General features: G+C 41.4%; 1 protein-coding gene across 1 annotated transcript; it reads right to left on the bottom strand.

Moving 5' to 3' along the window:
* Window positions 1-9,728: 9,728 nt before the first annotated feature.
* Window positions 9,729-25,994, bottom strand: TDO2 (tryptophan 2,3-dioxygenase). The gene is made up of 12 exons (XM_040418581.1): window positions 25,872-25,994; window positions 25,681-25,786; window positions 24,160-24,250; window positions 19,919-19,989; window positions 18,765-18,892; window positions 17,681-17,867; window positions 17,413-17,520; window positions 14,717-14,828; window positions 13,542-13,599; window positions 13,376-13,455; window positions 12,403-12,493; window positions 9,729-10,367 (listed from the first exon to the last, which is right to left on the bottom strand). Exons 1-12 carry the CDS (start codon window positions 25,904-25,906, stop codon window positions 10,214-10,216), a joined length of 1,221 nt encoding a protein of 406 aa, XP_040274515.1. The 5' UTR covers window positions 25,907-25,994; the 3' UTR covers window positions 9,729-10,213.
* Between the last annotated feature and the right edge of the window lie 101 nt (window positions 25,995-26,095).

Here is a 26,095-nt window from a genome sequence, read left to right as displayed (position 1 = left end):
GGTACCAGTTCTCTACTTTGTTTAGTTCCGCTTCTATCTTGACCCATTGTTTTTGATTATCTATAGGTCTGAACCATTCTGCTGATTGTTTCAACAGGTTTGCTTTGTAATATGCTAGGATGTTTGGGCAACACCTCCATTGATCATTTTTTTCTGAAGCATATATGCGTCAATTCTGGGCCTTTTGTTGTTCCATATGAATCTTGACATTTGGGATTGGAACTTAAGTAGATACGTTTTAGGTATGGAGATTGGCAGTACCCTGAGGTAGTTGGACAGTTTTGGCAGGGTGAACATCTTATACAGAGTAAGTCTGCCAAACCAGCTCCAATTTAATTTTAGAAAGTTGTCTAGTTCTTTTTTAATATTCTCAAAAATTTTTGTAAAGTTTTCAGAGATAATAGTTCTGTTTTCACATGCCAGCTCTACCCCCAAGTATGTGATTGATTTGTTTTTCTATGTATATGGAAAGTTTTGTTTTAGGCTACTTTCACACTTGCGGCAGGACGGATCCGACAGGCTGTTCACCCTGTCGGATCCGTCCTTCCGCTATTTCGCCGGACCGCCTCTCCATCCCCATTGACTATAATGGGGACGGGGGCTCCGCCCGGGCGCAGCACGGCAGTTCACGGCGAAAGGTCGCCGGACTAAAAGTCCTGCATGTCCGACTTTATAGTCAATGGGGATGGCGGTCTCTCACCGCGAACTGCCGTACTGCGCCGGATTATAGTCAATGGGGACGGAGCGGCGGCACGGCGAAATAGCGGAAGGACGGATCCGACAGGGTGAACAGCCTGTCAGATCCGTCCTGCCGCAAGTGTGAAAGTAGCCTTAGATTTTCCCTTACTTGTGCGGGAATGTTTATTCGATAAATGTGTGACTTTGAGGAGTTGACTTTGTAATATGATATTCTGCTGAATTTTTCTAGTTCTGTTTGGAGATTGGGCAAAGAGGTCTCAGGTTTGGTAAGCGTCATTAGTACGTCGTCCGCGAACAGGTTTATTTTGTTTTCATGTCCTGTAGAGATGATGCCTGCGATGCCCTCAATTTCCTTATTTGTTCCGCCAATGGTTCTATGGTAAGCACAAAAAGCAGGGGTGATAGTGGGCACCCCTGCCTAGTGCCATTAGTTATGTCAAATTGTTCTGAGAGCACATCTTGCATAAAACCCTGGCTGAAGGAGCTGAATACATAGAGAAAATTGCATTGATAAAGGGGTCAGGCAATTCAAATTTTTGTAGTACTTTCATGTATACCCAGTTTACCCGATCAAAGGCCTTCTCCACACCTAAAGATAGGAGCAGAGAAGGCACTTTGCTTTGACTGGCTTTAACCATTAAGTTCAGGACCTTTCTAGTACCTCCTGTGCCTGTCTCCCGGTTATAAACCCAATTTGATCTTGGTTTATCAGGCTTGGTATGATGTTTTTCAATCTTTCTGCTAGTATTTTGGCATATATTTTAATATCCTCATTGAGTAAGGAGATGGGACGTAGGTTACCTGGGCAATCATGGTCTTTCCCGGGTTTTGGAAGAGTTATAATATTTGCGACAAGCATTTCTTTTGGAAATTCGCCTGTTGTAAATGCTTTATTAAAAGCTGAAGTAATGTTAGGAGTTAATGTTTCCTCAAATAGTTGGTAAAATTCGGATGTAAATCCGTCAGGACCTGGTGATTTTTAGCTTTTTAATGGTCTATTTGACCTCTAGTTCTGTGATGGGTTCTGCTAGTTTGGTTTTATTGGTAGGGTCTACATAGGGTAATGTGCAGTTACCTAAATTTTTTTTTTATCTCTTCCAATGATGGATGTGAAGCTGAGTTATCTTTCTGCAAGTTGTAAAGAGATTTATAGTATTCAGCAATTTCGTTAGCAATATCTATTGGATTGGAGGTAGTGACTCCAGGTGATTTTGTTTTTAGGTGATGTATTCTATTTTTTGTTCTTATTCCCCTTGCCTTAATGGTCATTAATCTGGTGGGTTTATTGAATTCTGTGTAGTAATTAATTTTAGTTTTATTGGTCTGTTTTATAAACTGTCCAACCAAGAGTTTGTGTAATTTCAGCTTTTCTTCTCTTAGGGTCAACTGTAGGGTAAGTGAAGTATTCATTTTGTGTTGTTTTTCCAATTATTTTATGTTTTCTAGGGTTTGTTTTAAATCTTGTTTTTTTTGCCTGTTGTATTTCGCTGATTGTTGAATTAAAATGCCTCTGATATAGGCTTTTGCTACAGTCCAAGTTATCAGTGGGTTGTCTACCGAGGGGTTATTTATTGTGAAGAACTCTTGGATTAGGACTTTAATTTTTTTATTGATCTCTGTGTGTGACATTATAAACGCGTTATTCCTCCAACTATATGTATTAGTTGGGTAAAGGGGATTTTTTTATTGTTAGTGTCACCGGAGCATGGTCTGACCAGGTTATGTTTCCTATCGAGCACGAGATAATGTCTCGTAGAGTCAAAGCTTGTGTAATGAACATATCAATGCGTGAATATGAGTTCCTACCTGCTGAGTAGTAGGAGTAATCTCTTTCATGATTGTGTAAGCATCACCATACATCATATAGCTCTTCCTTTTGCAACCAATGTTTAATAGTGATCCAATTTTTCCTAGGATGGTTCGTTGCATCTATACATGCATCGTTCACTGCGTTGATGTCTCCGCAGATAATCAATGTACCTTTTTTAACTTTAGCTAGTTGTTTGGTAATTTTTTTTGAGAAAGCTCATCTGCCTTACATTGGGTGCATATAGATTAGCTAATGTAAAGATTTTATTGTTAAGCTCACAAACTGTGATAATGTATCTCCCTTTCTTATCAATAATTGAGTCGAGAAGTTTGAACGTTACGGAGTTTTTGATGGCTGTTAAAACACCTGCAGTTTTTTTCTCATTTGTTGCTATAAATATTTGTGAGAAGTTTGGGAATTTTAAATCGGGGTGGTTATCCTTCTTAAAATGCGTCTCTTGGATACAGAGTACGTCTGGATTTATTGATTTTATTTCTTTTTTCAAGAAAGATCTTTTATGTGGACTGTTTAGTCCTCGCACATTTAGGCTAGTGAAAGTGAGAGACATGGTCTTTCCTTGCGTCTCAGTGCAAATCCAGATATTAGGGTCAGCAATGGGACGGGTGGAAATCTATGTTATGGGTCTGTGTGTAGGTAATTTGTAGACTCTTACTGTCTATGGTTAGTGGGTAAGTTGTCTGAAGTTGAAGCTGAGGAGGAGTGAGGCTCACTGTTGTGCTCTAATAAACAAAGAAAATTAACAGTTAAACCAAACGATAAAAGAAAACGCAATACAAATTATAGGATGAAGTGAAGTATAGATTCTTTAGAGGTGTAGCTCAGCGCTACTTAAATTGGAGGGGCGGGTAGGGGATAGGTTTGAAGGGCAGGACAGGGTCACTCAAATGTATCAAGTCCTGTCCGCTCTGGTTTTTCTCATCGACCGCTGCTGACTTTCTTGTTCCAACCGGGTTTTAGAGGGTGTCACCAGCGATCTTGGGAAGGATGATGTATGGCATTCCTCCGACCGTCTCTTTTCCTGTCTTTGTCACGAACTTCAGAAGAAGATGAAATAGTAAGGTTCCACTCTTTTAAAAGATCAAGTCCCTGCTCCACTGTTGAAATGACTATCCTTTTTCCCTCGTTTGGAATGAGGAGTTTCACAGGGAATGCCCACCTATAGGGGACGTTGTCTCTTAAAGTAGAAGTGATTTGTGAGAAGTTTCTTCTTTCTTGAATTGTGAGTTTTGACAGGTCAGAGAATACTGTAATATTCTTGAAATTGTCAGGAAGACTAGTTGGTTTCCTCATTTCTTGTAGGATTTTTTTCCTTAGTGTTGAAAAAGTGCACCCGTGCAATGACGTCTCTAGTAACTGAGGGGTGAATAGATTTTGGTCTGGGCAGCCTGTGAGCCCTGTCAATCTCAGTATCTTTTTCTGAGCATGTTGGTAGTAGGTTTTTTAAAAATTCTTGTAAGAATCAGGATAGGTTGCTGTTGGGTATGCTTTCAGGGTTTCCTCGAAATTTGCGGTTGTTCCTCCTCATTTCTTTTAGGTCTGCAATCTTAAGTTTCAATTGGCTTATTTCATCTGTATGGTCGTTTACTTGGTCTGCAATTGAATTTTGTACAGTACAGTATTCAGACATTTTTGTTTCTATGTGAGAGACTTTTTGTTGTTTCTTGGAGTTGTTTATTGATAGGAGAGATCATTTGTGAGATGTCTTGTAGAAAAGACTTTTAGTAGCATCAAGGATTCCTTAATGAAAGATTCTGATGCAGATTTTTCTGTTGATGGTAGTGCATCAAGGATCATCTGGGTCAGTCTCTTTTTCTGTGTCCCCCAAATTAGGAGAGTCGGCTTGTGGGCCTTGTTGTTCTTCATCGCTCCATTTAGCCTTTTGCTTTACAGGGCTATTATCTGGTGAAAAGGAGTCTGATGATGATAATTCAGCACACACATTTTCTTCTTGATGTGTTGTAATTGGTGTAAAATTTTCGTTGTCTATTGCTCCTGATGCTAGTCCTCTTCCTACTCCTTGATGCTTGTTTCGACAGCAATCGATCACCAAGATGATTGCTAAAAGACAACAGGATATGTACACTCATTCAATGGCGCAGAAGCTGAATGTGCATCTGGCCAAGTTGCTGGTACTACAGTCCCTCCCTTTCCACATAGTTGACTCTGCACATTTCAGAGAAACTGATGACTTGTGCCCACAAAAGGTGGAGAGTAGTGATGGGCGAACATTGGCCCTGACGGTTCGCGAACACGAATGCGCGTTCGCGCTCAAATGTTTGCGAAACCGTGTGTTTGCAGCGGGCCACATAGACTTGAATGGCGAGCGAACCTGAAAGACCTTTAGATCATATTTGCAGCCACCAAATAATTACTAGAAGTGCACAAATAGTCCCACAACACGGACAGTGACATACCAGATGTATTATTCGAATTTGCGATCTCCATTCATTATTTTTTTCAATGCAAAATATCGGCAATGTAATTTTTGCATATGCGCATGCGCAAAATAGGCGCGGCCTTCTACAGTAACTGGTTTCCACCAGACCGAAGTTGGATGGGATCAGAAAAGATGGTTGGCAACAATTTTCGCAACGTTGAGGAAGAACTTCTCACTGTAAGTAATTTGACATTAAAGCAGTGTATTTGATTACATTTCACATGCATGTTAGAACAATCGCTGTATATGCAGATTGAGTGTTTAAAAAAAAGCACCTTTGCGGTACACACAACTTCACATTTTATAAGGTCTCATGAGATATTAGTGATTGATGCACTAAGTATTGTTGTGAGAACTTGCCAGTACAGGCCCCAAAAAATATCCAATAGGCATTCACCTGACAGCACACCACTTTGTAGGATTCTGTGGCTGCAGGGACATTAGGCGGTCACAGGATAAAAATGTAACTGTTGGCCAGTACAGGCCCCAAAAATTATCCAATAGGGATTCACCTGGCAGCACACAACTTTGTAGGATTCTGTGGCTGGAGGGACATTAGGTGGTCACAGGATAAAAATGTAACTGTCGGCCAGTACAGGCCCCAAAAATTAGCCAATAGGCATTCACCTGACAGCACATAACTTTGTAAGATTCTGTGGCTGGAGTGACATTAGGTGGTCACAGGATAAAAATGTAACGGTCGGCCAGTACAGGCCACAAAAATTAGGCATTTAACGGACATAAAAGGCCTTTTATGCCGCTGTATTTACCTAAGACAGGGACCATGATTTGTTCTGGATGGTGGCGGATATTTGTGGGCTGTCATGAGGAAATTCAATCAAACGTGGTCGACTCGTCACATGTGTTGAATTCCTCCGAGATCGATGCCTCATTAATTTTTAGAAATGTGAGGTAGTCCACACTGTGGTGAGGTAGGCGAGTGTGCATATCGGTCACGATCCCCCCCTGCTGCGCTGAATGTCCTTTCGTACAGGACACTGGATGAGGGGCAAGCCAAGAGTTCCATGGCAAATTGTGCCAGCTCTGGCCACAGGTCAAGCCTGCACACCCAGTAGTCCAGGGGTTCATCTCTTCTCAGAGCGTCCACTCTGTTAACCCAATGTAGTCGGACACCTGTCGGTCTAGGCGTTCCCTGAGGCTGGATCCAGAGGACGGCTGTCGATGGGTTGGCTGCAAGAATTATCTCATATGCGAACTGACCAACACATCTTCAAACTGCCCTCTTCTTGCATGCGCTGTTGGATTGGTACCCGCAACTATTTCTCTGTGAGTGGAAATTCCTCTGCTAGCGTCCGCAAAAGCACAATGCAGCATTTCTCAAAGCAAGGCCTGAAAGTGCTACATTCTGACAGCCCTCTGTGATGGTGGTAACATGTCCACCATTTTGTGTTTGTACCAGGGGTCTAAGTATGTTGCCACTCAGTACTGGTCCTTGCCCTTTATGCTTTTTATACGGGGGTCCCTCTTCAAACACTGGAGCATGAAGGCCCCCATTTGCACTAAACTTGAAGTGGTGGAGTGGCCTGGCTCCTGCTCATCATCCAGGATAATGTCGTTCTCGTTCCCCTCCCCCCAGCCACGGACAACACCAGGGATCCCAGAAAAGTTTAAAGCATGCTCTTCTTGCTCCGGCACCATCCTCCTCTGACTCCTCTTCAGACTCCTGTTGTTGACTTGTCTCAGATGAAGTAGCCTCCCCTGGGAATTCATCCAGCATTGCGACTTCCTCATCTTCCTGCTCCTCGACGGCTTGATCAATGACACGAAGCAATGCACGCTCCAGAAAGAAGGCGTAAGTTACGATGTTACTGCGACTGACCAGTTTGGTGATCTCATGAAATGGCCGCAGAAGTCGGCATGCGTTGCGCTTAAGCAGCCACTGGTGCAGTGAAAAAAAACTGTCTCCCCACAACCTGTACTGCCGCAGAGTTTGTACAGGTAGTCATTAACTGCACGTTTCTGCTGGAGCAGCATATCAAGCATATACAAGGTGGAGTTCCATCGCGTCGGGCAGTCACAAATCAGACGTCTGACAGACAGGTGGTGACGACAACTTTTGCTAGATGAACGTGACGACGGCACGGTGGAGTGAAGGACAACTGGGAGGAGAGAGGAGAAGAAGAGGCAGGACGGGGAGCGCCGGGAGTGTGGCTTTGTGGGTTCTGACTGTGTTGCTCCCACTGGGCTCGGTGATGGGAGGCCAGGTGCTTTCTTAAGGCGGTCGTCCCTAGGTGAGTGTTGGGCTTACCGCGACTTATGCGTTGACAGCACAGGCTGCAGGTGGCAACACTATTGTCAGCAGCGGACACGTTAAAAAAAGCCCACACTGCGGAGCTATGTCCTGGCATCCTGGGAGCGCCAGATATGACCGTGCATGGTGGATGGCTCTTTCCAGATACATTAGCAGTCTTCTTTTTGCCTCCTGTGCACTGTAAGTTTTTCCTGCTTCTCCTCCCTATCTGCTGCTCCGTCTCTCCCTCTGAACTCCTCTCCCCTTCCTCTCTAGTGGGCACCCACGTGACATCCATCGACATGTCATCATCGTCACCTTCACTACCACTGACATTAAAGATCTCGGAGTAGGCGGCAACAGCGGGGACTATCCTCCTTGGGCTGATCTAGGTACTGTCTTCAGACTGCTGAGTGGCGACCGTTGATACCTCCTCTTCCTGATCCGATGCCAAGAATGACTGCGCATCAGTAAGGTCTGGTAATAAATTGGAAAATAATTCCTCTGACTCGAGGGGAGGGGATATGGTGGTGGTGGTGTCTTTGGGGTTGCACACAGCATAGAGTGAAGAGGGTGCAGATAGAGAGAATGAGGAGGGTGCAGAAGCGGAAGGCTGAGTGAGCCACTCAACCAAGTCTGGTGCATCCTTGGAAATAATCGCACGCACCTTCTGAAACTTCCCACTTAGGCTCCGGCCTGGTGCACCTGCCCAACCCCTACCACAGCTGCGGAATGGCCTGCCTCTTGCTGTCATTTTCAAAATGACCCTGTGACAAAAGTCCCTATGGAAGAGCAGTATTTGTGGAAGAAGGTATATAACACCCCTGCCTCAATCAGTTTTTGGGGGGGGGGCAACTGGTAAATCACACCAGTAGAAATTATTTGTTCCAATAGCGTTTGACACTCTGTGAGGCTGCAGTTTCGCAGCAGAACCGCACACAACTGCTGCACAATACAATTGCACTATGATATACTTTCTATGTTAGAAAGTATATTATAAGTATATTATACCCCTCAGTATGTCACACCTATCGATAGCACACCTATACCAGTCCTTAAAGGACTTTTGTTGCCCTATTAGCTAGCGTTTTGTGTCCCTAACAGTCTGTCCCTGCTCCACACAGCAACCTCTCCCTACACTGGCAAAATACTGAATGTAAAATGGCAGCCAAATCAGGTTTATTTATAAGGTAGGGGGTATGTCCATGTGCTGAAATGTCTCAATTGGTTGTCCTGTACCACCTGATGGATGTGTCATGGATCAAAGTTCTTTACAATGTAAAAGAATATGGCGGGCACCAATATTGCCATATGTTCGCATGTTCGGCGAATTGGGAACGTGCAAAGTTCGCTGCGAACCGCCGGGCGAACCGAAAGGCCATCTGTAGGTATATATCTGCTGCTGACAGATACCCTTTAACCATTGCACCTTCAGGACGCTGCAAATTTTTAAAAAGTGTACCTGAACCATTGTAAAAACTTTCATCGCCTATGCGAGGCTTTTTGCTCATTTGAAGTAAGGATCCATAGAAAGTATATGGGATCCATACTCCAAACGCTCAAAAACCCAAGCAGAAGCAGATCGCCCTGAGATTCTTCCTATTAGGGCTAATGCATACGGATCCGCAAAACACAAATAACGGTCATGTGCGTTCCGCATTTTAATGAACGGAACATCTGGCCCATAATAGAGCTGTTCTGTCGTTGTCCCTAATGTGGACAAGAATAGGACATGTTCTATATTTTTGCATGTGCCAAGGAATGGACATACAGATGCAGACAGGACAAGGTGTGGTGTCTGCATCTTTTGATTGATTGAAGTGAATGGGTACGTATCTGACCCGCAAAAAATTTGGACCAAAAATACGTTTGTGTGCAAGAGCCTTTTTTTTTGTTTTTACAAAAGTTTCGTGGCCCTTCAATTACTGCCTTCCGAGAGCCATACCTTTTCCACTAAACAAAAACACCTGAACTTCAGCTCTCCTATGCGCTTTAGAATTAATACAGATCAACAAAAATGTTGTATCTGTCACTGTAGAAGAAAGTGACATGTTAATTATGGTCATTTTCTAATGTTTCTGCTTATCCAAAGGTGCCTATGTCTTTGGTAGAAAGGCAAAATCCATTAATAAAGTATACAGTGCATTGAAAAAGTATTCATACCCCTTGAAGTTTTCAACATTTTTTCACATTACGCCCACTAGCTTAAATGTATTTTATTGGGATTTTATGTGATAGATCAACCCAGTAGCAAGTATGTGTGAAGTAAAAAGAAAATGATGCATGGTTTTCAACATTTTTAATAAATACAAAACTGAAAAGCGTGAAGTGCATTTCTATTCAGCCTCCTGTACTCTGATGCCCCTAAATAAAATCCAGTGTGACCAATTGCCTTCAGAAGTCAGCTAATTAGTAAATAGAGTCCACCTAGTGTAATTTAGTCTCAGTATAACTACAGCTATTCTGTGAAGGCCTCAGAGGTTTGTTAGCGAACACTGATCAAACATCATCATGAAAACCAAGGAAGACACCACACAGGCCGGGGATAAAGTTGTGGAGAAGAATAAAGCAGGAATAGGTTTAATTTTTTTTTTTATCCCTGTTCAATACATCATCCCAAAATGGAAGGAGTATGTCACAACTGCAAACTTACCAAGACATGGCTGTACATCTAAACTGACAGCCCAGGCAAGGAGAGCACTAATTAGAGTAGCAGCCATGGTCACTCTAGAGGAGCTGCAGAGATCCACAGGTGGGAGGATCTGTCCACAGGACAACTATTAGTCGTGTACTCCACAAATCTGTTTACTACATTATCTCTTATCTACAAAAGTGTCTATAATATTGAATACTATAAAGTTTGTACATATAATTAAATTAATGCTTGCCTTGTTTAAGACCATACAATGAAAATAAATGCTTAAGTATATTACATTATTTTATATAATATATAATGGTTTATATTACTTTAAATCATATACTAAATACAGAAATTTTAATCTGAGTCATCACTGCTGAAATATGAGCTGTCACAGCATTCTGCAGTGTACAAGAATTTGTGGATGCTTGGGTTAAGTCGAGGTACCCAGTGTCTTGGCACCAAAAATGTTGAGAGGTTGAACAGATCAACAAAGACTTTGTATCTGTCACTGTGGAAGAAAGAGACATGTTTAATATGATCATTTTATAATGTTTCTGCTACTCAAAATCATGTCTGGCAAATGTTCTTAAAGGGGTTTTCTGTTATTTTTATATTGATGACCTAATCTCAGAATAGGCGATCAATATCTGATCGGCAGGGGTCTCACACCTTGAACTCCAGCCAATCAACTGTGCTGGGGTAGTTTCAGTGGGAGCAGAGCTGCAGTAACCAGTTCCATCCACTACACAATATCAATAAATGATACCATTTCAGATGATTTGTTTGTCACCATGAAACATACATGTCTTATGTAAATAAAGCTTAAAGGGGTTGTCTGGGATTTTTCTATTGATGGCTTATCCTCAGAATAGGTCATCAATATCTGATCGGAGGGGGTCATGACAATCAGCCATTTGAAGAGACTGCGTCCATTAGTCACATGGCCTAAGCGCTGCTCAGTCCCATTCAAATGAATAGGCCTAGGTCTCTTTAAACAGATGATTGGTGTGAGTGGCAGATGTCAGACCCCCACCGATTAGACATTGATGACCTATTCTGAGAATAAGCCACCAATATACAAATCCTGGATAGCCCTTTAATTGTTATGTAATAAAAAGTTAAAGGGGTTATTCAATTATTTTTCTATTATTTCATTAAACTGCCAGGGGTGTGTCATGTGCCCTACACTGTTGAGGCCAGTAAATAGCTGCAGCCACAATAGTCTGTCGCTGATTGCAGCCAGGGGAGAAGGATGGAGGAGATCAGTGTTGAATTGCACTGGGTTAAGTATAAGATTGTTGACCATTTTGACAGGCTTCTGGGAGTTTACTAGATTGATGAAATATCTTGGACAACTCCTTTATGCAACCTTAATATATTTTGTTTCAAGCCCCACCATTTTCAAGATCTCCACTTCTGTCAGTGAATCAAACCAGTATTATTTAGATTCAGAGCCTTACAACAGCAGTACAAATGTCTCTTCTGTTCTGAGTTCCAGGCTGAGAATTCTTAGGGTAAGGAAAACCGTCTGCTCAGAATGCCATGCCCTGCTTCACACTGCACCATTTTAACAAACTGCATCTGTGTGAAAGAAGGACTAAAGCCTGCCATACACATTAGTCTTTTATTAGCTAAACCCGTCCAAATGTGTATGGGAAGCTCCCAACTCCCCACAACAGTTGATGTCAGGCGAGACAAGGGTTGGGCGGCAAAATTAATATTTGTTCTCCTGGGAGAGGTGTCTGGTGGCAACTTTACCTGCTCTCTGCATAAAATACTTAGACATGTTCGGCTGAACCAAATTAGCATGGAAAAGCTGGTAGGAAGTCAGGAGAGAAAGCATTCGGCCAAACAGCTATTGCTTAAGCAGCTTAAGACAGGATGGATATTGAGCCTCAATATAAATAAGACTTTTTGCGGTTAGGGGCACCCACTGTATAGCCTTCTAAGTTGGTATTTTGGGGTGCTTTCAACTACTTGCATCATCCAGATGAAATTTATACTGGCAAGATAACTGTCAACCAAACAGTTGTTCGGCTGACTGCTATCTTTCCAAATCCCCCCATACACTTGACTGAGTATAAATTTGTTGTGATTGGAAGAGGGGGAAAAGCAGTTGCCAGAGAACAGAAAGATTGGGCATGTTGATATCCAGCAGCAGTTGTTCTCCCAGAGAACTAAAGGATCGGGCGTGTTGATATCCAGCTTTCCCTGACATCTGGGAACCCTCAATGCATGGGGCCAGGTTTAGAGTTTCTCTTCCATTCAGTAATGCCTTTGTTTGTCTACGTATTTGTTACTGATTAGAGGAGAACCATTTGTGGACAGTGGCTTACCTGACTTTCACCTCTACTCCATCCCCCACATGGAACTCCAGCTCTGGGGATACCTTTAGTATCACTACTTTAAGCAGTGTTCCTAAATAGCTTTAAAGTACTGATATCCTGTGCCCAGTGTTGTCTTACAATGCATTATCATTGCTCATAAATATCTAGAATTTTTTCAACCCTTCCATTTTTGCTTTTTCCAAACAATCATCTTACCTCACTGTCGAGCGCAAATAATGATAGCCCGATGAACCACCAGTTCCAGCTTTGCTGCCAATCATTCTGTGCACCATGCAGACATGATTATCTGTTGAACATATAGCCATAGATTACAAACTCTGCACAACATGAAAATAATCTAAATAACCATGCCAGAGATGTCAGGATAAATCACTTTTTCATACTTTGGATCTTATGTTTCAGAAATGTAAAAAACTCAAACTAAGAAGCGATGCCTGGTTCAACTGAAGATTCCTAATCCATATGTACGATGTTCAGTATTTTAGTACCCAGTCCTGTAGTGATCAGCCAGATTTTCATGAAGTGATTGTCTAGTGAGGAACACCCCTTTAAAGGAATGTGTCATTCGATAGCAAAATGGTGTCATTTACAGTATACAGTGTATTTAAAATTACAAATTATAATAGGAACCACTATGGTTTTCATATCTCCCATTGACTATACTATATCTGTAAAAAAAAAAAATACAGGGTGAGTCAAAAGTCTGAGGACACCCTTTTATTTTAGAAATAAAATAGAAAATTAAATATCTAAATACCATAGCTAATAATGGGTAATGGGGCCTATCTTTTAGGCTATGTCTGGAACATGGCCACCATCTTGAAAGCCACCATAGTGGATCAAGGGCAAATTTTTCCAAGGGGAAGGAGGTCATGTAGAATATTAAAGAAGCCCTGAATTTTCTTAGAAATCGATTGATGCAATCAGATTTGCAATAACTCTCGTGGTTCAAAAGTTATCAGAACAGAAAGTTTATAACTTCAAAGTTCTGTGTTCAGCACCAGGGACAACACATTTAACATTTAAAATAGCTGTGCATCACGGAGAACGTTCCAGGTTGTTGTAACTTTTGATAACATTTTTGATACAAGTATATGTAAATATATAGAGAGAGAAATAGCTTTGGCCTTTACATCTGACCACAAACATCAAAACATTTATTACTTACATCTCCATTTGGTCATCAAAATATCAATGTCCATTAGAGAAGTTAGGAGCTGAAATGGAACCTGGAACCGTGGTTCCTCCCTTAAAAAAGACATATAGAATTAGCATTCGACCAACATTTTAAATGACATGAGAACATACTGAGAATTGGCTTTCTTTGACTATACCTGTAGAAATATATCATTAAAGCCCCTTTTAATGCTTTATATGACAGTCGTCTTTCTCCTGCAAAACATTTGATCAAGGCATAGTTATATAATGAAAATGAAATCATCTTTAAAAACTAACTTTTTCTTACCGATGTGCTGTTTAATGTAAACAACATAAGATACCGTACTTCCAATGTCTATTGTAGCTACATTTGGAGATTTCAGTCGAGTTGTGGGAGTCATAGGAGGGAATTTATCATGAGGGTGTTATTTGAGGCCAGTTTTACTTGAGTCTGTGTTACTTTATGCCACATTTATCAAATGTCGTATGTTGCTTGATAAACATGTCTTATCATTAAACCTAACACTTTTGTCTAGAAAAGCTACTCCAGTTTTCCTAATTTATCTTCCTATTGGAGTGAGATTAAGACTTTAAGATTAAGTCTCAGTGATAAACCTGGAGTGAAATTCAACATAGCTAAGCATGCCCACTTTCCCACGCTCATTTCAAAACTGGAGTGGGTGGTGTAAAAATGCAAAAAATTTTGAGCAAGTAAGTCCAAAAAGTTGCAAAAGCTCTATTTTGCATCAGTATTTGAAAGCCAAAACCAGGAGTGGAACATAAAGAAATGTATAAGAAAAAATAGCAGTCCTGGTTTTGACTTTTAAATACTAATAGCAAAATACTAACCAAAGTACTGCTGTGTGAAAGGCCTTAAAGGGTCATTCTAGCTTTTATGTCAGTTTTTAATTAGGCCAGTAGAACGCTAGCCTAAAGTTTTTTTTAAAAAGGACACACCTGCTGCATGCCACTCTGTTCAAGTTCTTAAGGTCCAGCTTCTTCCAGGCCCCAGCTTGCACACATTGACACGGTCATGTGTGCCGCTGTGGGCAATCACTGGCCTCAGCAGTGATGTGTCCTCAAACAGCATGCGACCCCGCAGTGATATGCCATTCAGGTGCAATGCTGAGGCGAGTGACTGGCTGCAGTTGCACCCGTGACCCCATCTAGAAGTTTACAGTCCGCGGACCAGAATGAGTCAACCCGGACTCTCAGCACTGGAACAGAACAACAGGGAACAAATGAGTTTTTTACTTTAGGATAAGGGCTCTGTTGCCAAATTGAACATTGATAAAAGCTGGAACAACCCTTTAGCAAATCAGAATATATTCAGTTTTAGATAAGTACTTACCTTTACTGAGAAGATGTACGTGTCGCTTCTCATCAAACAAAGCTGTAAAGACTTCTTTTTGTTTCTGAAGCTCTGCCAGCTGTTCTTCTTTGTCTTCTGAGTCTGGCTTGGCCTAATTATAACCAAATGTCATTAGAAATGTATTTCTTATTGATGTCTAAACTCTCTTCTTGTATCTGAAAAATAAAACTCAGATAAGATATCTCTAATTATATATATATATGGAGCTTCTTGTGTTTTCATGGACCTTGCATCCATGTGGAAGAGTGATACATAGAAACATAGAAGGATGACTGCAGAAAAAGATTACATGGTTTATCTAGTCTGCCCTTATATTATTACCTTTTTATTTTTATCACATCTGCTGGAAGTTTGTTCCAAGCATCTACCACTCTTTCAGTAGGATAATAATTTCTGACATTGCTTCTGATTTCCCCCCTCCCCCCCAACTAATTTCAGATTGTGCCTCCTTCTCGTGTTTAGTTTCTTGGTAAAACACCTTTCTCCTGATCCTTATTTAAACCTTTAACTTATTTAAAGGTTTTGATCACGTCCCCCATTCTCTTATTTCCTTCAGGTTTTGCAAATTAAAGGGGCTGTCCAGGTTCAGAGCTGAACCTGGACAAACCTCTATTTTCACCTAGGCAGCCACCCTGACTTGAGAATCGGAGCAGTTCATGCTCTCCTTTGCGCTGCACTAAATCGCGCAGGGCAAAGGCTCTTTTGTTTACAATAACACACTGCCGGGTGGAGGCTTCCGCCCGGCAGTGTGTTCGGTGACGTCACCGGCTCTTATGGATGGGCTTTAGCGCTGCGCTAGCCGTTTTACTGGCTAGAGCAGCGCTACAGCCCGCCCATCAGTGCCGGTGACGTCACCGGGCTCCCTGAGCAGCCAGAAGAAGAGGCTTCAGCGCTCCTGCAAGGGACCCGGTACGTCACAGAGTCTAAGAAAACGGGGCTTCAGAAACATGTGGAAAAGGTAGGACATGTATGTATGTTATATACAGTACAGACCAAAAGTTTGGACACACCTTCTCATTCAAAGAGTTTTCTTTATTTTCATGACTATGAAGACATCAAAACTATGAATTAACACGTGGAATTATATACATAACAAACAAGTGTGAAACAACTGAAAATATGTCATATTCTAGGTTCTTCAAAGTAGCCACCTTTTGCTTTGATTACTGCTTTGCACACTCTTGGCATTCTCTTGATGAGCTTCAAGAGGTAGTCCCCTGAAATGGTTTTCACTTCACAGGTGTGCCCTGTCAGGTTTAATAAGTGGGATTTCTTGCCTTATAAATGGGGTTGGGACCATCAGTTGCGTTGAGGAGAAGTCAGGTGGATACACAGCTGATAGTCCTACTGAATAGACTGTTAGAATTTGTATTATGGCAAGAAAAAAGCAGCTAAGTAAAGAAAAACGAGTGGCCATCATTACTTTAAGAAATGAAGGTCAGTCAGTCAGCCGAAAAATTGGGAAAACTTTGAAAGTAAGGGCTATTTGACCATGAAGGAGAGTGATGGGGTGCTGCGCCAGATGACCTGGCCTCCACAGTCACCGGACCTGAACCCAATCGAGATGGTTTGGGGTGAGCTGGACCGCAGAGTGAAGGCAAAAGGGCCAACAAGTGCTAAGCATCTCTGGGAACTCCTTCAAGACTGTTGGAAGACCATTTCAGGGGACTACCTCTTGAAGCTCATCAAGAGAATGCCAAGAGTGTGCAAAGCAGTAATTAAAGCAAAAGGTGGCTACTTTGAAGAACCTAGAATATGACATATTTTCAGTTGTTTCACACTTGTTTGTTATGTATATAATTCCACATGTGTTAATTCATAGTTTTGATGCCTTCATAGTCATGAAAATAAAGAAAACTCTTTGAATGAGAAGGTGTGTCCAAACTTTTGGTCTGTACTGTATATGTCTATCTTGTACTAATGGAACAAAGTCCTCAAACCCGGACAACCCCTTTAAATTATTTGTCTTTCTTGATACTAAAATGTCCTCTTGTATTTCATGTATGCTATGTAATTGTATGCAGTGTTGGGGTACTTTCACACTTGCATTAAACTTTTCCGGTATTGAGTTCCGTCCTCAGGGCTCAATATTGGAAGAAAACTGATCAGTTTTATCCTAATGCATTCTGAATGGAGAGCAATCCGTTCAGTATGCATCAGGATGTCTTCAGTTCAGCCACTGTACGTTTTTTGGACGGAGAAAATACTGCAGCATGCTGCTGTATTTTCTCCGTCCAAAATTCCAGAACACTTGCCATTGAAATGCATTAATGCTGGATCCGGCCACAAGTGTTCCGGAAAAACGGCTCCGGTTTTGTGGTCTGCGCATGCGCAGACCTTTAAAAATGTGAAAAAGATAAATACCGGATCAGTTTTTCTGGATGACAACTGGAGAGACGGATCCGGTATTGCAATGCATTTGTGAGACAGATCTGGATCCATCTACAAATGGTATCCGATTGCATACAGATTGCCGGCGGCGGAACTGCCTGCCGGAATCTAACAACGCAACTGTGAAAGTACCCTTACAAGAAACCCAATTTCCCAATCTGTAACTACGTAGACGCCTTTAACCAAAATCAGATTGTCTAGTTAGTATTTTTCTATATAAAGTAAATAAAAGTACTACGATTTATAGTGTTAACAGAATCAAGGATTAAATGATTTGGTGTTACCTTAGCCTTTTGAAGCTCCTCCTCTAATCCTTGAAATATATTGACCTGTAGTTTTCCCCAAAAATTGAAACCAACTTCTTCCAAGCCAGGTGTGCGTTCCAGCCATGCCTTAAATGAACATATATTGTCATTGTCATACAAGTTCAAATGTTGTATAATTGAGTTGAGAAAGTAGAAATGAGTCTTCTCAGCTGCTCTTATAATAATAACTTTTTTTTAACTTATTTTTATGTTTTATGCATACTGTATATTGTGTTTAGTACTTTACCTCTAAAAGACCCAGAAGGGTAGGTTCTTCCTCAGATCTACGAAGCAATTCATTCTCCTTCCCCTTGAAGTTATCACGATAATGGCGTCTGTTGTAAGGAACTCGAAGACTTTCTGGAACTCCAATTTTATTTTCAAGAAGTCGAAACTGCAAGCTCTGAAAGCCTGATGCAGGTGACAAGTATTCTCTTTGGAAACAAAATATACAATGTCATTTCCATGTATGAAGTCTAACCCTTACTTTAAAATTGCTAAGAGTGTAAAATTAGTCTTTGTAGCTAAAATTAAAAGGGTTGTCTTACTTGCACCGTCCCTTTTACCATGAATGGCCTTCTGCTGAGATAAGTGGCCTGTGAGTATTTAGCTCTTCTGCAGTGTTGCTGCACCACATGTTATTACAAATAGTCAATTATACACGGGAAAGATCCCTTTTGTAGTGACTAACCTCATTGGCTACTATAGTGTGATCCTGAACACGAGATCCTAGTTCTTTTCAAATATATGAGAGTGTACAGAACCATTTCCTTGCTTCTAGCAAGTGGTCTGCTGAAGGTATAGATTTGCTGAATAGTTATGTATTTCAGTCACTTAAAGGGACTTTCCAAAACTTGACCATTGAAGGAAGTCCTACTGTTTGTATAGGTCATAAATGTCAAATCGGTAGGGGTCTGAATCCTGTGATCAGTTGATAGAAGAAGCTACAGTGTGCCAGAGCTAGCACAGCTCTATTCATTTGAATGGGACTGAGTTTGTCCATGTTCTTGTTTACATCCGGCTCTGCTTGGGCATAGTCACATGCGCCACTGCAGCCAATAAGTGGCTTCAGGGTAGCATGGCCACAAATGGCACATCACCACTGAAGTCAGTTATTGGCTGCAGTGAAGCATGTACACAATCAAGGACATGGACATGTGGGAGCCAGCATTGAAGACTTTAGTGGCAGGGAGCGGGTAAGTATGGATTTTATATTTACTGGGACATCCTGCATGCATTAGATAAAAAGGCGTTTTTTCTCAGAGAACCCCTTCAAGTCCAGGAAACCCCTTTAATTGCTTGGTGCATCCTACATTGAGTTGAGTTCTTACCGGAAATCAAAGAAGTCCATGGCGGTCATTGTTTCTAGAACTGAGAATTGTTCAACCAATAGTTTGAGAATCATGGAAATGCGATTAATCCTAGTCACAACTTTCAGCATATTTCTTTCATCTCTTACCTGTACAAAAATACATGTGCATTATGGTATTAAAAATCTTTTAGCGCAATTAAGAAAATGCATTCACACCTGTTTCTATCACATATGGGATTTTGTTATCTTATGTATCTAACCTTTGTAGCCACACACTAGGGCCAATTTTCTAGGAAGCCATTTGGCCATATAACATTATTGAAGTGTGTGAGGGGTGTATGCCTGAATACTCAGCCACCGTACCATCTATAAAGTGGACAGACGGTTAAAGTAGTGACATGCAGTGATGGTCAGTTTGCACTGTTCGCCAGTGAACACATGCGGGCTCCCATCTTTAGTAAGGTAGACTCGCCCGTCCGGCGATGCACAGGTAAGCCCTTACCTGTGCCTGTGACGGGAGCCGGTCTGAAATCAAATGCAGTCACCGGGAGCAGGCAGTTCGGAGAACAGCCCGATGAAGGCCCCCGGCGGCTGTTCTCAGAACTGCCTGCTCCCGGTGATTGCATTTGATTTCAGACCGGCTCCCGATACAGGCACAGGTACGGGCTTATCTGTGCATCGCCGGACAGGCGAGTCTACCTTACTAAAGATGGCAGCCCGCATGTGTTTGCTGGCGAACACTGCGAACTGACCATCACTGGTGACATGTTGCTGCTTATGTATTTAAAATCTAAATGTTACGACTTAACCCAATGGAAATATCATTCATATTAATTGAAAAGGGGTTGTTGCCTTCCTTAGCGTCCTGACTCCCCATTTGTACAGTAGCACCAACAAATAAATATTCCAGTGATATTGCTAACTTTGGTGTGGCAAACTAAAAGAATTGGCTAGTCTAGGCAGCAGTATAATTTTGGGGGTTCAAATCACAGTTCATCATTGATTGTAGGTGTCAACTTATATAATAGGAAATGTTGCTTGAAATTAATAATGGATACTTGTCTGTAGGTATGTCACTAAACCTACTGAAAATCTACTGTGTATTGACCCATTATTAGTCTATGTACATGAATAATGTGAGACAAAATGTTATTCAGAACGTTATTAACTCACATGTCCATTTTGGAAGATTTCTCTGACAGAATCCAGTTCCCAAAGTATTTGCTTAAACCAAAGTTCATATGCTAGAGAAAAAAAATGTTTTTACATATTATAGGTAGCAAGTTTGTACAAGTGGGGGTTTAGCAGCACTAATGGTTTACCATACTCTGTATACTCTTTGTAGAAGTAATACGTTGTTTTGTCTTTTCTCCAAGCTTTCCAACTGCACCTCACTTACTCTGGCCTTGATGCAGGAGAAGAGGCAATTCCACTGCTCCTGCAAGAAAGCTGGGTTTAAAGTGGACCTGTCACCAATCCAAAACAGTGAGATATTTACAGAATATATATTCTAGTTGCTTCACTGAGCATGGTATACTTCCACTTATGAATATGCACTCCTACGTTTTGCAGTGTAAGGCTACTTTCACACTAGCGTTTAAGTTTTCCGGTATTGAGATCCGGCAGAGGATCTCAATATTGGAGAAAAGCCCTTCCGTTTTATCCCCATTCATTGTCAATGGGGACAAAACTGAACTGAACAGAACTGAATGCATTTCATTCCATTTGGTTGCGTTCTTATACCGGAGAGCAAACTTTCCGTCATGGGATGCAGAGCAAAACGGATCTAGCATGAAACACAGTGCAAGTCAATGGGGACGGATCCGTTTTCTCGGACACAATAGAAAACTGATCCGTCCCCATGAACTTTCACTGGAATTCATGCCGGATCTGTCATTGCTATTTTTAAAATAATACAACCGGATCCGGTCATAACTGATCCAGCTGGTCGTTATATCAGAAACGGAAGCGATTTTGCTGATCCCTGCCGGATCAAGCAAAACGCAAGTGTGAAAGTAGTCTAACAGAGAAACTTTTTGCAAAGAAGAGAAGTGACCAGCCACTCCACTGTGGCTAGCCACTTCAGATTGACATGTGTAGTGCCAGAAATCTCGGGGAACATTACTGCAGAACAGAGGAATGTTTCTAGGTGAAAGCATGCCATACTCAGGGAAGCATTGGATTGTTGACAGATCCTCTTTAAGCTCTTGACCATGAGTGATAAACTTACAGCATGTGGTTGATAACAGGTTAAATGTTATAGTAAATTTTGTTTTAGTAGAAAGTTTGTTGGTTATTACTAAAGAAAAGCTACATACATTCTTTCTACAAATGACATACTTTCTATATTGCATATACTGTCAATGCAAACTGCATACTGTCTGTTATATAACCACACCAATATCAATACTATATACAGATATCATTAGGAGAAAAAAATGGTGGTACATTTACATTGTACTCACTACATTATACCTTGTAGCATGTAATGGTGTATTTCTTACTGGGTGTGATACAAAACTACATACAGTGAGGAACAGAAGTATTTGAACACCCTGTGATTTTGCAAGTTCTCCCACTTAGAAATCATGGAGGGGGTCTAAAATTCACATTGTAGGTGCATCCCCACTCTGAGAGACAGAATTTTTTTTTTTAAATCAGGCAATCACATAAGTATGTGAACACCTGAGAAAATCAGTGTTAATATTTAGTACAGAAGCCTTTGTTTGCAATTATAGAGGTCAAAGGTTTCTTATAGTTCTTGACCAGGTTTGCACACACTGCAACAGGGATTTTGGCCCACTCCTCCACACAGATCTCCTCTAGATCTGTCAGGTTTAGAGGCTGTCGCTGAGCAACACAGAGTTTCAGCTCCCTCCAAAGATGTTCTATTGGATTTAGGTCTGGAGACTGGCTAGGCCACTCCAGAACCTTGATATGCTTCTTACGGAGTCACTCCTTTGTTATCTTGGCTGTGTGCTTCGGGTCGTTGTCATGTTGGGAAAGAGGTTGTTGCTCAAAATCTCACAATAAATGGCCCCATTCATCCTCTCCTTAATACAGTGCAGTCGTCCTGTCCCCTTTGCAGAAAAGCACCGCTAAAGCATGATGTTACCACCCCCATGCTTCACAGTAGGGATGGTGTTCTTGGGATGCAACTCATCCTTCTTTTTTCTCCAAACACGACGAGTGAAGTTTAGACCAAAAGGTTCTACTTTGGTCTCATCTGACCACATGACTTTCTCCAGTGCCTCCTGTGGATCATCCAGATAGTCATTGGCAAACTTCAGATGGGCCTGGACATGTGATGACTTGAGCAGGGGAACCTTCCGTGCAATGCATGATTTGAAACCATGACGGCGTAGTGTTCTACCGACAGTGACCTTTGAAACTGTGGTCCCAGCTCTCTTCATGTCATTGACCAGCTCCTCTCTTGTAGTTCTGGGCTGATTACTCACCTTTCTTATCATCAGTGATACCCCACGTGGTGAAATCTTGCATGGAGCCCCAGTCCAAGGGAGACTGACAGTCACCTTTAGCCCCTTCCATTTTCTAACAATTGCTCCAACAGTTGATCTATTTTCACCAAGCTGCTTGGCAATTGCCCCGTAGCCCTTTCCAGCCTTGTAGAGGTCCACAATTTTTTCTCTGGTGTCTTATGACAGCTCTTTGATCTTGACCATGGTAGTAGTTGGCGTCTGACTGACTGTGAGGTGAACAGGTGTCTTTAAAGAGCTCAGACAGGTGCTACTTATTAATGAGTTGAGTAGAGGTGGACTTTTTAAAGGCACAGTAACAGGTCTTTGAGAGACAGAATTCTTTCTGTTTCTTAGGTGTTCAAATACTTATGTTCAGCAGTGCAAGACAAATACATTCTTTAAAAATCATAACATGTGATTTCCTGAATTATTATTTTTTTATTCTGTCTCTCAGAGTGGGAATGCACCTACAATGTGAATTTCCGACCACTCCATGATTTCTAAGTGGGAGTGCAAAATCGCAGGGTGTTCAAGTACTTCTGTTCCTCACTGTACATGTATCACTCTGATAGTTTCACTTATATACCTGATAAAGGCAGTATGTGTAACCAAAGTTCATGGTGGCATCTATAACTTCACATCTTATTTATATCAATGTCAATACATCAATGTGTACATATTTCCTTAGGGCTCATGGACACGAATGTATTTTCTTTCCGTGTCCGTTCCCTTTTTTTTACGGACCGTATGCGGAACCATTCATTTCAATGGGTCTGCAAAAAGAACCGAAGTTACTCCGTGTGCATTCCGTTTTCCATATGTCCGTATTTCCGTTCCGCAAAAAAAAGAACATATCCTATTATTGTCCTCATTACGGACAAGGATAGTACTGTTCTATTAGGGGCCAGCTGTTCTGTTCCCCAAAAACGGAATGCACACGGACGTTATCCGTAATTTTTGCAGACCCGTTTTTTGTGGACCACAAAATACATATTGTCATGTGCATGAGCCCTTAAATGAATATTCCCATCGTAAACATTGATAACAAATCCACAGGATACGCATTACGTTCCTCATAGCTATGGGTCTTAGAATTGTTAATTAGTGGAGACTTAGCAGCATGTTATATGTGTAGGACTACAAGTCCCAGCTGTATAATGACACTGCTAAGTGAGTGAATACAAGTGCTGCCCTGAGTGACAAGTCTGCCTGCTGGGAGACTCAGCAGCATGTTGTATGTGTAGAACTACAAGTCCCAGATGTATAATGACACTGCTAATACACACAGGATCTTGCCCCTACCTGCAATGCTCTGCAGAACTTCTCTTTCAGCTCCTGTGCCCAGCATTTGTCTCCTCACTGCCTGCAGCTACACAGTAAACACAGCAGTAAAATAAGCAGCAGCTGGCAGTGCAGGGGGGCGTGGCCAACACAGTGACGTCTTGTGTACAGATCTCTCAGGCTTGTGCACAAACATTATCAGAGCAGGGAGAGAATCTGACATCACAGGTCATGTGACCCTCAGTGAAATCTGAGAAACCAGCCACTGGAGATAAAGTGAGTTAATTGGAAAGCTGTTACATTTGCCTAGTTAGAAACATAGAAAGAATAAAAAAAATAACTCGGACAACCCCTTTAAATGTCTCCTGAACCCGCTGATTTTGAAAGGACCAGATGATAACCTAATGTGTTTGATGGCCTCCTGACTCTCCCCAATGGCATAAGTCGGGGAGATAAGGACTAAGTTGGGTTTCAACTAACCAATTCTATTGGGAAATAAATTGCTGTTAGAAGAGTAGTAGCAGCTGTCTCCCCTCTCTCTCTGTTCAGAAAATATGAACATTCATCCAAGCAGACGCAGGTATGGAGAGTGGGAGTATGGCAAGATCTACTTTGCAGAGCTGGCCTATGTCTATAGCTTAATTATCCACTTACCTTGATGAGTGACTATGAAAAGGTGCTCATCATGGATTTTATTTCCCTTTTTTTCACTCTGTAGTTCTTGAGCATCCAACACTTTATAAAGCTTAAAAAAAAAAGTTAAATAATAAAAATTGATATTTAGTATTTTTGCTTGCTGTGAAAATTTATAAAGCTAATAATACATTTAGGGATCACTTTACTTTAAAAAAATCTCTTCTCTGTTACCTACAGACTATACCGTAGGTATGCAGTGCACCTCAATGGGGGAGGTACAGCTGTTTTGGGGGAGAAGATGGCTAGAAGGTTGAAGGAGTTTTTAAACTAGGGACTGTGTATGTAAAAGATAGATAAAGGCGGCCAAGCTGGAGACAGAGCGGCTCATTGCCAAAGAGAGTAAAAGTAATCCTGAAATGTTCTTCAAGCATATAAATGGTAAAAAGGTTAAGCTTGAAAGTGTTGGCCCATTAAAGAGTGATGAGAAGGCAGTTGTAGAGGGCGATGAGGAGAAAGTAAATTTATTAAATATTTTTTCTCCACTGTATTCACTGGAAAAATTTCAGATTTAATACAGAGTGTTAGATGACATACATTCCTGTGTTCTAAGAGAATTAAAGGGGTTGTGCAGTGATTGATATTAATGACCTATCCTCAAGCTGTTTGATGAGGAGGTGGTGCTCCATTCGACCTATCCTGACGATAGGCAGGCAACTGCTGCCAAAGCCAATAAGGTCATGGGTTGCATCCATAGGGGCATAGATGCCCGTGATGAGAACATAGCCCTGACACTTTACAAATCACTAGTCAGACCACACATGGAGTACTGTGTGCAGTTCTGGGATCCTGTGCACAACAAAGTCATGGCAGAGCTGGAGAGGGTTTAGAGGAGGGCACCTCAAGTAATAACTGGAATGAGTGAACTACAGAACCCTGAAAGATTATCAAAATTAGGGTTATTTAGTTTGGAAAAAAAGACAACTGAGGGGAGATCTAATAACTATGTATAAGAGATCTCTGACATCATCTATTTATCCCCAGGACTGTGACGAGGGGACATCCTCTGCATCTGGAGGAAAGAAGGTTTGTACACAAACATAGAAGAGGATTCTTTACGGTAAGAGCAGTGAGACCATGGAACTCTCTGCCTGAGGAGGTGGTGATGGTGAATTCAGGTGAGGAACCTGGATGTATTTCTGGAGTGTAATAATATTACAGATTATAGTTACTCGATTTCTGGGAAGGTCGTTGATCCAGGGAGGCATTCTGACTGCCTGATTGGAGTCAGGATTTTTTCTCCTCTAAAATGAGGAAAATTGGCTTCTACCTCATGAGAGTTTTTTGACTTCCTCTGCATCAACTTTTCAGGATAACCGGCTGAACTGGATGGACAGATGGTTTTTTTTCAGCCTTACAAACTATGTTACTATGTTATTCCATTTAGTTGTTATGTTATTTTGATGCATCAATAAATTCCAAAAGTGGAGACTAAGTTTATAGTAAACTGAAATATGTAATTTTACATATGGCATCACATACTTGTAAATAGTCCCCATATACAAGTCCTCCTCGGCTGGCTTTATTTATTCCTTCTTGTGAGTTTTCCCCATTTTTCTCTTCCAGAGATAATTCGCTGAAAGTGTACCTTAAAGAGATGACAGTTTATCATTCCTTACAGTGTTGTCAAATCACCTCGAACACCTCGAATATTTGTTACAGAAAATACTTACCGATGCCTCGTCCCCATAAATGGACAGCCACTCATTGTTTATGCAATGATGTCTTCTTCAATAACCTGGACATCCCAATATGCACTTGTATTTATAGCTGCTGCTCATGTACTTTTACCCAATCCCCTGGCTGTTCTCGCTCTCTGCCCTTGTTAATTATTAAACAATGACGAGTATCTATGTCACTGTCTGTTTATCGTCACTGTGTTCCAGTCCGAGATCAT

The sequence above is a fragment of the Bufo bufo genome, chromosome 2 (genome assembly GCF_905171765.1).
Source record: "Bufo bufo chromosome 2, aBufBuf1.1, whole genome shotgun sequence".
NCBI classification, from domain to species: domain Eukaryota; kingdom Metazoa; phylum Chordata; class Amphibia; order Anura; family Bufonidae; genus Bufo; species Bufo bufo.
Note: the sequence above shows the minus strand (reverse complement) of the source record. Positions and strands in the feature narration are given on the sequence as shown.

Coding starts and splice junctions, on each gene's coding strand:
- TDO2 (XM_040418581.1), bottom strand. CDS start 25,906: ATGAGTGGCTGTCCATTTATGGGGACGAGGCATCG. Junction 17,521..17,680: donor CCCTTCTGGGTCTTTTAGAG/GTAAAGTACTAA, acceptor TGTTCATTTAAG/GCATGGCTGGAACGCACACC. Junction 10,368..12,402: donor TATTTGCGCTCGACAGTGAG/GTAAGATGATTG, acceptor TTTCTTCCACAG/TGACAGATACAAAGTCTTTG.